Consider the following 13385-nt stretch of genomic DNA (forward strand, 5'->3'; position numbering starts at 1 on the left):
CTTGATAAAGGGTGAGACAGGCTGGGTGTGGTGGCACACACCTGTAATCCCAGAATTCAGGAGGCAGAGACAGGAATCACTGTGAGTTCCAGGCCAGCCTAGAACTGCAAAGTGAGTTCCAGGTCAGCCTAGGCTATAGAGTAAGAACCTATCCTGAAACAACAACAACAAAAATGAGGCTGGAGGGATGGCTTAGCAGTTAAGGCACTTTCCAGCAAAGCCAAAGGACCCATGTAAGCCAGCTGCACAAAGGGGCACATGCATCTGGAGTTCATTTGCAGTGGCTGGAGGCCCTGGCGTGCTCATTCTCTCTTTCTCTCTACTTGCATACTTCTCTCTCTCTCTCTCTCTCTCAAATAAAAAAATTAAAAAAACATGGTGTGACAGGGATAGTAAGGAACCAGATCCCCAAGCCAGCCACCCTACCTAAAGTGACCTTGAACCACTGTTGTGCTACTCAAGTACACTCACCACGGTAGGTAAAGTATTCTTCATATTCTTCGTCAAAGTACTGTTTGGTTTAGACATGGTATTGTGATGCAGCCCAGACTGACCTGGAACTCATAATTCTCTTGCTTCCGCCTTCTGAAGGCTGGGATTATAGCTGTGTGGCTCCCCCTCCCCCCAAAGTAGGGTCTCACTCTAGTTCAGGCTGACCTGGAATTCACTATGAAGTCTCAGGCTGTCCTTGAACACATAATGATCCTCCTACTCCTACCTCTTGAGTACTGGGATTAAAGGTGTGTGCCACCATGCCTGGCTCCTTGTTCTTTTCTTTCCCCTCCCTCCCTTATTTCCTTTCCTTCTAAAATAGACTATTAAATATCAAAATTTTATCTCAGTCACTTTTTTCCCCCCAAAATAAGTTCTAGGCAACTCTGACTCTACAATAGAGAAAGTTGAAGCTGGAGGCATATCGAATGTCCTCTCATTTTTCTGGTGGTGGCTGAGAGGTGGAGGCAGGAGAATCATCAGTTCCAGATCAGCCTGGATTAAGTGAGACCCTGCCTCCAAACCAAAAGAACAGAAAAAAAGGAAAGGAAGGAAGGAGGGGAGGGAGGAGAGGTTGGTTTATAGTAAATGGAATTTTTTTTCCTGATGCTAGTGTTTAAAGTAATTTGGTTATTTGAAAAGTTTGATATTATCCTTGTAAATTATTATCCATCAGGTAAAACCAACACAGAATCAGAGTTCAGAGAGGAATGGCAAGTGCAAGCCAGGTCTCTGGTGACCCCGCAGACTCTTACTGTCTAATCATCTGTGATGTGTGTGATGGGATGCTACAAATATCAGGTAAACAGGCGAGGGAAGGAGAGAGGCTCACTCTTCCCTTTTGTTTTTAAAAACCCTTTCTGTTTTCAAGGCTTTTGATAACAGTAACAAATGCAAGGGGAATCTCAAGATTTTACTTGATTGGTGGGAGCAACTGGGAACTGCATTAATATTTTAGGGGCCCTTTATGCCCAGGCGTGAAGCAGATCTATAGTTAGGGTCTGAAGATGGCGGGCTGCTTAGTTTAGTCCTGTGAACCTGGCCTATCAGGCCACAAGGACTGAGAGAGAGAGTTACATATCCATGCTCAGATTACCCACTTTCAGGCATATAAAAAGTAAGGCAAGACTCACCACCAAATTCTGTAATATGTAACATACCTAAAGGTACTAACAGCTCTCTGTAACAAAATGTTCAGTATATCTACTTAGAGGTTTTATATTTTCCTATGGAAGTTTACCACCTGGATAAGTAACTTTTACAATATAAGGGTGTGGTGACAAGAGTCACATGCTACTTCTGGAATGTTACTTAAAGGGGGTTAGCAGGAGTTTATACAGTTGTTAATTTTAACTTCCCATTGGAAAATAAGGTAAAATTAAATGTCCTCATCGAGGTATCAGAGTGACTATGCAAGCTATGGGCCATGGTTTCTAGAAATCACTTACTGTTTTTTGTAAAGTAGTAGAATTTAGGTTGTTATAAAAGACAGTATTTTTCTTTAAAATCTTGGCTATTAATGTAAAACAAAGAAATGAAAAAGTCACTTTTTGGTCCATCCAATAGTTGTATGTTACCTCATTAACGTTGATTTTTGACTTTGCAGAAGATTCTAAAAAGGCACAGTTACACCACTGTCTTGCTAAATTCTGGCCTTGTTCTTTGCCAACTACTCGTTCATCTTCCAGGTCACATTTATTGCCAACCAAAATCATTGGAACCTGTGGGAAGAGAACAGCAAGATGAACAAGATACTCATTGCTTATACTTTTTCACAATAAGCAATTTCCTGCTTGCAACTGAAATGTGCTAGAGCTGATAGCTTTACTGAGTGCTTAAGAAAGGCATTCTGTGTATGTCTCTTGGTAAAAGAGAGGAAAGAAGAGAGAAAGAAAAGACTCAAATGAAGAAGAAATTCTACTAGATTCACATGTCAAATCATCTGAAGATCTAACCCATAAGTTCTCATGTGAACTATGACAAACAGTCCAATTCCAAGTAGAAAAACCCAAAGGAAAAAGAACTTCTTATGACAGAGAGAAATGTACTCTCTGGGCATCAGTGATTTTGACGCTTCTTCCCCTATGTTTAGTAAATGCCCAAAGTACTGATAAGACCAACATATTAGTGGCTTCTGCTCCTGTTTAGACATTTAGACCTTGAGACTATTTAGGAAAGTTAGTAAAGGATTAAGAATAAAATTATGGGCTGGAGAGATGACTTAACAGTTAAGGTGATTTCCTACAAAGCCAAAGGACCAAGGTTCAATTCCCCAGGACCTAAGTAAGTCAAATGCACAATCATCTGGAGTTTGTTTGCAGTGACTGAAGGCCCTGGTGTGTCCATTCTCTCCCTCTTGTATATATGTATGTATATGTGTGTACACACACACACACACACACACACACACACACACACACACACACCCCTAATTCTCCCTCAAATAAATATTTTTTTAAAAAGAATAAAATTACAGGCATAAAACAGCTATGTCTTCCCTTTCCTTTATATCATAGCTGCTTGGGCTTGTCCCAACACAACTCCCTACTTCCAGTAAGACATATAACTAACAAGCTAAATGTTAACTTCTTCCATTACAAAGTGTTTAGATGAGCCAGGTATGATGGCGCATGCCTTTAATCCCAGTATTTGGGAGGCTGAGGTAGGAGAATCACTGACAGTTCGAGGTCACCCTGAGACTGCATAGTGAATTTTAGGTCAGCATGGGCTGGAGTGAAACCCTACCTCAAAAAAAAAAAAAAAAAAAAAAAAATCAGAGCCAGGTATAGTGGTATACACTTTTAATTCCAGCAGAAATAGGAGGCAGAAGTAGGAGGATCACTGTAAATTTGAGGGCAGCCTGGGACTACATAGTGAATTACAAATCAGCCTAGGCTATAGTAAGATCATACCTTTAAAAAACAAAAATATGGTTTAGTGATTAAGTGCTTGCCTGTGAAGTCTAAGGACCCTGGTTCAAGGCTCAATTGCCCAGGACCCATGTAAGCCAGATGCACAAGGTAGCACATGCATCTGGAGTTCATCTGCAGTGGCTGGAAGCCATGGTGTGCTCATCCTCTCTTTCTCTGCCTCTTTCCCTCTCTCTGTGTCACTCTCAAATAAATAAAAATTAAAATTAAAAATAAGAAAAAAATAAAAAGGCTCCATGACCTTGCAGTACCTGAAGAAAAAAAAAACCACACTGGGTCTATTTACAACTCCATTTTTTCCCCCTTTATTACACGGGATAAAGAGATCAGCACTACTAGGACTCAGTGTACAGGACTGCCTATGAAAACAACTCTCTTGGATAAATTAGTCACAGGAAGGAAGAAAACTATTCATTAGGTTGCAAGAGTCATGAGTCATATGTGTAAATCCTTCCTACCTACAATGTTATCAAGATTAAGGTTCTGAACAGATGAATATGGTCCCATTGATAATTAAAGAGAACACACAAAAATAGAAAGTTATGATTGAAATTTATATCCTAATTTATATTCTGAAAAGGAATTCCCTGTAGCCCAAAAGTGAGGTAAACATTTAAATCATATACTTTATTTTTCAAAAGACCAGAAATAAGGAATATACCACCAACAAGGTACTATTTGTAGTGGTGTGTGCCTATAATCCTAGTACTTAGGAGGCTGAGGTATGACGCTTAAGTGTTCAAGGCCAGCTTGGCTACATAGTAAGACTCTGGGTCAAAAACCAAACCAGGGCTGGAGAGATGGCTTAGCGGTTAAGCGCTTGCCTGTGAAGCCTAAGGACCCTGGTTTGAGGCTCGGTTCCCCAGGTCCCACGTTAGCCAGATGCACAAGGGGGCGCACGCGTCTGGAGTTCGTTTGCAGAGGCTGGAAGCCCTGGCGTGCCCATTCTCTCTCTCTCCCTCTATGTGTCTTTCTCTCTGTGTCTGTCACTCTCAAATAAATAAATAAAAAAATTAAAAAAAAAAACAAACCAAACCAACTATATGAATATAATTTTAGGGACAGAAACAAAACAGTTATTGTTCTTAGCAATGCTCTGTGAACACTCAGTTTTTGATACAACCAGGCTCAAGTGGAGTTCCACTTCTTCCATGAAGCACTTTTTGAGTCCTCTTCTCTGCTACACTTTTTATCCATATAGCCAGTGTGTACTTTTCCATGTGTCCTCACTGTCTAAACACTCCAGCATAAAGTCTTTGGGTTAATTTTGAAAGCTAACCTTTATTTTGGTCAGAGGGGCTCTTTTTGGCACATGGCAGATGTCTTTCAATTCTTTTACTGATGAGAAAGCACACTTTATTTGGCTGCAGAGAGATGGCAATATGTCTAATAAACAGAAAAGTACTTACATCTTCTGTGTCTTTAACCCGTAAAATCTGTTCTCTCAAGTCCTGTAAGTCATTAAATGTAGACTGAGCTGTAATTGAATATACTAGTGCAAACCCTTGGCCATTCTTCATATACAAATCCCTCATTGCTGTAAATTGCTCCTATAATAAAAAAATGCAATTATAAATATATATTTTTTGAATTCATATTAGAATTATTTTAAAGAGAATAATCACAAGTTAGATGATACATTTTTTTTTATCACATGTTATCAGATATAATAGAGTCTAGCAACTCTGGGGTGAATATTTATGCTTGCTACAACCAGGTGACTAGAAGCAATGATAAACTATATAATTAGGAGAAATTCTGAACTGCCTCAATTTACTTCTGTGATTTAGTAGACCATTATAATTCCTTCTTAAAAAAATCATTTTATTAATAATTTTCATACTTTTATATCATGTATTTTAATTATAATCACCTACCCTTATTTTGTTCCCTACCCAATCATTCCCTTTCCACTGAACCCCTTTTTTCCAATCAGTCCCTCTTCTATTTGATGTCACTTTTTTCCCCTCTCCTCTATCATACATGACATGTTAGTAGACTCAATACTGCACAGACCTGGTGTACATGATGTAAGCCACTATGAGGTCATGAATGCAATGGCCACGTCAGGTCTCAGAGACAGCATTCTAAAGCATTCCTCCTCATTCTGTGGCTTTTACATTCTATGTATGTAGAACTATATAGATTCCAATTGATTTTGTTTGAAAAATTTATCATACTACTGCCTAAACAGAAACAGAGCTGCAAATCCAGTACTGAGCTCTATCATCCAGCATGGTCAGTCTCAACTCTTTCTCCACTAACAAAACTTTATCATCCTGATAAATCATTACAACCTTAGACTGGACTTTTATAAGAGCGTTTTCATGTATTTTACACCCCTCTTATCAATTTTAGACACTTAAGAATATGAGAATAATGCAATGACTGTCTCCTTCAGTTAGATTCACTAATTGTTAACATTTGGTCATTGAGCCATAGTCACATTAAATTAAAAGTACTTGTTTAGGTTTTAAATCCATTTATCTTACTTGGTGACAATCATTACTATGTAAGTGTAAATAACATTTAAATAAAGCAGACTCTTATTTAAAAGTCTTTGTGTTTTACATTTAGTAAGACTTAAATCCACAAGGTTTTATGAACTTTTTGCTTCTTTGGTTGGCTGCCTCCCACCTCCCACTACCTCTAGTCTACCACATCCGAAATCGTCCTAGCTGTTTCATCATGGCTGATGCAATGAACTTGTATTCCAAGGAGTTGGTCCACTCAACCATTCCCTTAGCCTTAAATTCTAGTCGTTTGTGTGCTTGGAACTACAGCGAGGCAATACAAAACTGTTTCTTTTGGTCTCATGGACTTTATTTATAAACTTGGCTAGAAACTTAGCACTAGTATTCCTACAAGTACTCTTAAGACTACGGTCCTTATTATTCATTAATACAAAGTGCAAACAGACATAGGTAACCTGGGGTTTGAAAACTCAACCTAAGAACAGCCTTTTCAGAACTGCTGTTGATACTGCCTCTCACCAAAAATCCCAACCTGCTTCCTTAAGGACACGCTACAAGATTCACCCACTCAACAACTACTGTAGCATGGGGATATGCTGGCAAATATGAGGGGGGTATACACAGGGACAAATAAAGTATGAAGATCAGATGGTAATGCTACAGAGGAAAATGGAACAGGGAAAGGGGAAGAAGGTCAGAGTTTCTTTGGAGTGGGATGGAAGTTTTGTAATGTAAGAGGTGGCTCACAGGTCATAGGAGGGTTTCAGGAAGAAGGATGAGGAAATAAGCTCTTGTGAGGATGTGGAGAGAGAATGGAGACAGCGGAGTGACACCACTGGGACTCGCTGACAGCCAGACCCTCACTTGAGTGATCGTGGCTGAGGCGACAAAGGCCATCAGTCCCTTCAAGATCCTCCTGGCCAGTGGTTTTGTCTGGTCACAGTGAAGGTGCACAGAGTCCGGGATGGGGGCTTGGGGAGAAGGCCTGAGGGAGGCGGGCAAATTAGGACTCTCCCAGCTCAGAACTGGGGACTGTGGGACCTAGAGAGGATTGGGAGATTTAGCTTACTGGTCAGAGTGCTGGCTTAGCAAGCCACAGGACCAAGATTCAATCCTCCCCCACCCCCAGCACCTCAATAAGGGGGGGAAAAAGGCTGGGCGTGGTGGCTAACACCTTTTAATCCTAGCACTCAGGAGGTAGAGGTAGGAGGATCACTGTGAGTTCGAGGCCACCCTGAGACTACACAGTGAATTCCAGGTCAGCCTGGGCTACAGCGAGAGCCTACTTTGAAAAGCCAAAAAAATAGTGTGTCCCAGGGTAAGGGAAACAAGTGGACAATAACTGAGAAGCTGTACAAATCAGTTAACTAGTGTGTGAGAGTGCAGCCAAAGAGGGAAATACCCCATCTTAACTAAAAGTCTGAATTCAAGTAACTTTTTAAAAATAAGCATTTACAGCATATACCTCACTTCACTCTAAGATCCTTTCCCCAAAAGATAATGATGCTGCAAGTGAACACAATATCTGATTCAATCATGATATGTGGGTATTAAATGCATCACCAAACAACTTTATATATCTAACAAAATTTAAGAAGCCCTATATTCAGAGAACTTAAAAACAGTCAGATTCATCACTTTTACACAGAGAATTATTTAGATGATAGAATTTGCTCACAAAATCTGTCTTAAAAAAAAAAAGTTCTTACTGTCCCTGCTGTATCCAGGATTTCCAGCATACACTGTTGGCAATCTACTTCAACTTGCTGTGGGCAAGAAGGAAAGAAACAAAAATGAAAACATAACATCAAAATATCATTCTCTTTCCTTCTACCTCTTTACCCAAAGTACCTATTAACAACTACAAAGTATTTTTCTGATCATATGCTACATCTGCAGGGCTGAACTTGGAGTTACAGTATAGAACAGGCCTCTTCAAGTATACTCAAGTAGAATTACAGAAGCCAGGTGGTTAATGTTAATTATATTTTCTGACAGTTGTAATGATACTCATTTGCTCTGATTGAAAGGCTAAATTTAGGACAGATTTTATAATTTAAGAAAATAAACAGAGTTTTAATATAAAAATACATAATATGTATATTTGTATTACCTTCATGGAAAGTAAGGAATTAAAGGGTTGAGGCCCAATATGGTAGAGTGCATGCTTATAACCTGAGCACTTACTGGGAGAGGCTGAGGCAGGATAATCTTGAATTTAAGGCCAGTTTGAGCTACACAGAGAGGCCTTGTTTCAAACAAAAACAAAACAAAACAAAACAAAACCACCACCACCAGAACAGAGGCCAGGTTTCCCTGTGCCACCTTAAATGAGTCAAAATGCATACAAAGGTTTCAGAGAACATAAAAATTTGCTACAAATTTGCTAAATTAGTCACAAAATCTGCAACATAAGGAGAATACAGAAGTGATAAAGTATTACTGAGCTCACACATTATTCAAGACTTTAAGGGTCTTCTTTAAAAAAATTGTATAAATGATGAAATTTAATTTAATATATTGAATTCTATTTCCCACTGTCTAATAAGAGAAGACTGGCTTAAATAAAGTATCAACTATTGACTATGTGGGATACTTTTAATAATTAAGGTATTTAGAAAGTTAGTTCCTTGCTGGGTGTGGTTGCTCACACCTTTAATCCCAGCACTTGGGAGGCAGAGGTAGGAGGATCAAGGCTACCCTGAGACTACATAGTGAACATAGAAAATTCCAGGTCAGCCTGGACTAGAGTGAGACCCTACCTCAAAAAAAGAAAGTTAGTTCCTCAGCATTTTAGCTTCTGACCTTTCTCAGTGGTTAAAGATTGAACTAGCAAGATATTTAGGGAAGTGTCAGTACAGCAACACTGAAAATAATGCATTGCCCTCCAGCCTGTTTTGAACCCTGCCCCCGTGTCAGACAGGGATTGATGAGGTGAACCTCTGGTGGTGCCGCAAGCTTATCACTCCACCAGGCATGGGCAGATGTGGTAAGCAGTGTAATGCAAAGTTAGACCTGGAATTCTGCATGGATCTGTAATCCACGTTTGTTTCCATTTTGGAGACAGTGAAATTGTTCTGCCGTACTTCCTAAAAGGCTCAATTCAACAAAAGCTATAGTACTATTAAAGATAAATTCTAAAAAAAGATCCATAACAAAACCTTCATTTAGTATCTTTTTCCTGGGAGCGGGGGGAGATCGTAGCTGATATTAGTCTTTTATAATCCCTAATATACTTAGAACATAAATCATGAAGGTTTTCTATAATTCTAGCTAGTCCTATAATGAAGTATTAATTTCTGTCAGACCAAGTATTTAGTTATCTTTTTAAAAATATACTTTACTGTTTAAGAGCCAATTTTAGGTCCAATACAAACCAAAAGGGAAGTTCAGAGACACTCTCTTTGCACACAGAATGCACAGCTCCCTCCTCTTAATAACATCCTGCAGAGTGGATGTTTGTCACAACTGACAAACCTACAGTCTCTGTTTGATATTAGGCACTCTACAGGTTTTAAGAAATGTGTGGCATGGATCTCCATTATATTATCATGCAGATTATAACTAATTTTTTGATAACTGAAAGGTAAATATCTTTATTATATAACAAAAAAAAAATCAAAACGTTCATTCACTAGATAACTTCAATCATGAAAGTGTTTTTAACTTTTGCTAACAAACAGTACTTGAAGATACACCTATTATTCACAATGAAGTTTTCTACTTAAGTTCTTCACCAGGAAAATGTGTACATTAAAGAACTAATTAGTGATCAGCAGCAGAACATGGGAGTTCTCTGTACTTAGGCAGGGTTCTGTAAGAAACATGTTGTCTAGGTGAAACTTCCAAAAACAGATACAGAGGCTGAAGAGATAGCTCAGTGGTTAAGGTGTTTGCCTGCAAAGCCTAAGGACCCAGGCTCAATTCCCCAGTACCCATGTAAAGCCAGATACACAAGGTGACATATGCATCTGGAGTTCCTTTGCAGTGGCTGGAGGCCCTGGTGCATTCATTTTATCCTTCCTCCCTCCCCTCTTTCAAATAAATAAATAAATATTAAAAACAAAAACAGTCAGGCATGGTGGTGCATGTCTTTAATCCCAGTACTCAGGAGGTAGAGGTAGGCAGATTGCCATGAGTTCAAGGCCCCCTTGAGACTACAAAGTTAATTCCAGGTCATCCTGGGCCAGAGTGAGACCCTAATTTGAAAAATGAGAGAGGAAAAAAAAAAAAAAGACAGGGTCACAGGACATTTCTATCATCTCTAACAAGCAATTCATTGCATGCATCAAGTGTGAGAGCTACCAGAACTACTACTCACAAGGACGCACAAAGTGTTACATTTACCTTTCTGTAGGAGTCTTCTATCGTTGGGTCATATTTTTCAACAAAAATTCCCTGAACAAATTGAACTGTCTGTGGGGGGGGACGGACAGAAAAGTTAAAAGATTTGAAAGCAAAGCCAAACCTTCCTGAATATTATTTATTTAACCTCACAAAATGGTAACGATTAAAAATAATCATGTTGAAATTCTGGGTAAACACATGAATATAAAGTAGCATTCTTATTTTCCAATATCACTTATTACTAGAGGTGCTCATGTTAACTGTTTAAGTACTGCTATAACACTGTTGAGTTTCCACATCAAAGGTATAGACTGGGCATGGTGGATTACACCTATAATCTCAGCAGGAGGCTGAGACAGGTGGATTGCTGTGAGTGTGAGGCCATCCTAGGCTAGAGTGAAACCTGCCTCAAAAAACAAGAGTGTAGTCAGGCAATGGTGGTGCTTGCCTTTAATCCCAGCACTGGGGAGGCAGAGATAGGAGGATTGCTATAAATTTGAGGCCACCCTGAGATTACATAGTGAATTCTAGGTCCGCCTGAACTAGAGTGAGAGCCTATCTTGAAAAACCAAAGAGCACAAACAGTGTAAGATTCTAATTCATTGAAAAGTAAAAAAAAAAAATCAACTGCATTTAATTTCTTGAATACTTTCAAAGGAGAGAAACAACAGTTCTAATTTTTCATCTTTTTAACTGTAGGAGAAAAGGGAATTTAAATTTATTGAATACCTGTTTGTTTCAGATACTGAACTCTTCACTTTTAGTTTATAATCACATGGAAGTTTCACTTTCAGTCCAGACATACTTTCCCCATTTGCCAGCTGAGCTTCAAATATATCATCTTTCTGGTTCCCAAGTCTTAAGTCTTTCTACTGAAAACATTACCTAGGCATCTTTTTCAGGTGATACTTACTACTTATAGTAGTCCTTCTCCTCTACGTTTTTATTTTTCACAATACTTACTTGAAGTCAGCTATGACCCAAAAATATTAAATGAAAAATTCCAGGAATAAACAATTCATGCTTTAAACTGCAAAACATTCTGAGTAGTGTGATGAAATCTCACACCATATGGCTCGGTTACACACAGTGTGAATCACCCCTTTGTCCAGGGTGTTCATGGTATGTGCATGACTCTCAACTCACCAGTCACTCTGCAGTCCCGTCAGTTAACACATCAACTGCTAGGTATCACAGTACTTGTGTTCAAGTAACCCTTAACGTACGTAGTAACAGCTCCAAGTGTAAGGGTAGCAATGCTTGCAGTTTGATGTACCAAAACAAGGCTGAAATGTGTTTTCTTTAAATAAAATGGTAAAGCTCTCAAAGAAAAAAAAAAAAACTTTGTGGTAAATTACTGTTCTTAATCTCTTCCCATGCCAAATTTATAAACTAATCATTGCCACAAGTATGTGTATATAGGGGAAAAACTACATATTGAATTCAAACTATCTATGGTTTTAGGTACCCACTGAGGGGCCTTGGAAAATATCCTTTGTATATATGAGGGGAGGGCAATAGTTTACTTTATCTGTAAAATTCTTATTATTTGTCATTAAGTAAGTGAGAAGAAGTGAAAATGATGGCCCTGAGGTATTCCTTTTATGGCTTTACAACAGGGATTAGAATATGACTGCCTAAGAGCAAAGGTCAGATTGTAGACTGAAGTCATCTATGATTACATTACTCAAATAAATCTTCATATACTTGAGATGAGAATCAACTTAAATATAGTAAACCTAAAGCCTCTTTCCCTCACTAAGCTTTTATTATTCCAAGAAAATTCAAGACATAATCACACCAAAAACTGTTATCATTAGTTCTTCCCTATGCTTACCCATCTGCCTGCCCTGCAGTGTTGGAGCATGACCTAGGGCCTCACATGTTAGGTGAATATTCTACACCATGCATGCCTGCCCTGCAGTGTTGGAGCATGACCTAGGGCTTCACATGTTAGGTGAATATTCTACACCATGCATGCCTGCCCTGCAGTGTTGGTGTGTGATCTAGGACCTCACATGTTAGGTGAATATTCTACACCATGCATGCCTGCCCTGCAGTGTTGGAGCATGACCTAGGGCTTCACATGTTAGGTGAATATTCTACACCATGCATGCCTGCCCTGCAGTGTTGGTGTGTGATCTAGGACCTCACATGTTAGGTGAATATTCTACACCATGCATGCCTGCCCTGCAGTGTTGGTGTGTGATCTAGGACCTCACATGTTAGGCGAATATTCTATACCATGGTTGCCTGCCTTGCAATGTTGGAGTAGGACTTAGGACCTTACATGTTAGGCAAAAATCCACACCACCAGGCTATACCCCAGTCCCTTTCTTTCACCTTTCCTTTCCTCCCTTTCCATGGAGTCTGCCTGTTTCCCACCACCTTAATTAATTAATTAATTAAGGTAGGGTCTCACTCTAATCCAGACTGGCCTGGAATTCACTCTGTATTCTCAGGGTGGCTTTGAACTCACCACTATCCCCTACCTTTGCCTCCCAAGTGCTGGGATTAAAGGCATGCGCCAACATGCCCAGCCACTTCTTTTTTTTTTTTTTAAAGAAAATTTTATTTACTTGCACATGCAGGGAGTGGGGCAGAGTCTCTTGCTGCTGCAAATGAACCCCAAATATGTGTGCCATTTTTTTTTTTGCATCTGGCTTTCTGTAGGTGTGGGGGAACTTAACCCCATCTCCATAGCTTCTCTCTTGGCTTCTTCCAGGCTGGGATTATAAGAGCACACAACCATAGCCATCATCTCTGTGTGGGTTCTGGAGATAGAATTCAGGTCCTGATGTGTGTGAGGCAAGTACTTTTGCTGACTGTGCTGCCTATTCAGCCCTATCCTGGTCTTCATCGTTTTTGCTGAAGGTTTAATCACCTCATCTTTATATTATGAGGTAAGTAGAAGAGAGCCTGAGATGGCTCCCTAGTATACTTTAGACTAGCGCATCAGGTCCATGAGCTTCCAATTTCTTAGTGATTCTCCTCCCTCTGTAAACTTATATTACTTATACTGGGGTTTCCAGAAGAATATAGAACATGCTACTGCAAGAGCTTCGGTACAGAAAATATGAAAATGCAGGCACTTTCTATAAGCTGCACAGTAATGAGACTTTCAAAAATGACAATCTACCTG

General features: G+C 39.4%; 1 protein-coding gene across 2 annotated transcripts in view; it reads right to left on the bottom strand.

The window, feature by feature from the left end:
- Positions 1–13385, bottom strand: part of Rap1a (RAP1A, member of RAS oncogene family) — a 41614-nt gene that overhangs the window by 9667 nt on the left and 18562 nt on the right. For both annotated transcript variants that reach the window (XM_004658990.3, XM_045138639.1), the window contains 4 exons: positions 10244–10312; positions 7606–7662; positions 4832–4972; positions 2070–2213 (listed from right to left, as the gene is read on the bottom strand). In XM_004658990.3, coding sequence (XP_004659047.1) covers positions 2070–2213; positions 4832–4972; positions 7606–7662; positions 10244–10312 — 411 coding nt within the window. The remainder of the gene's footprint in view (positions 1–2069; positions 2214–4831; positions 4973–7605; positions 7663–10243; positions 10313–13385) is intronic.

The sequence above is a fragment of the Jaculus jaculus genome, chromosome 19 (genome assembly GCF_020740685.1).
Source record: "Jaculus jaculus isolate mJacJac1 chromosome 19, mJacJac1.mat.Y.cur, whole genome shotgun sequence".
NCBI lineage: Eukaryota > Metazoa > Chordata > Mammalia > Rodentia > Dipodidae > Jaculus > Jaculus jaculus.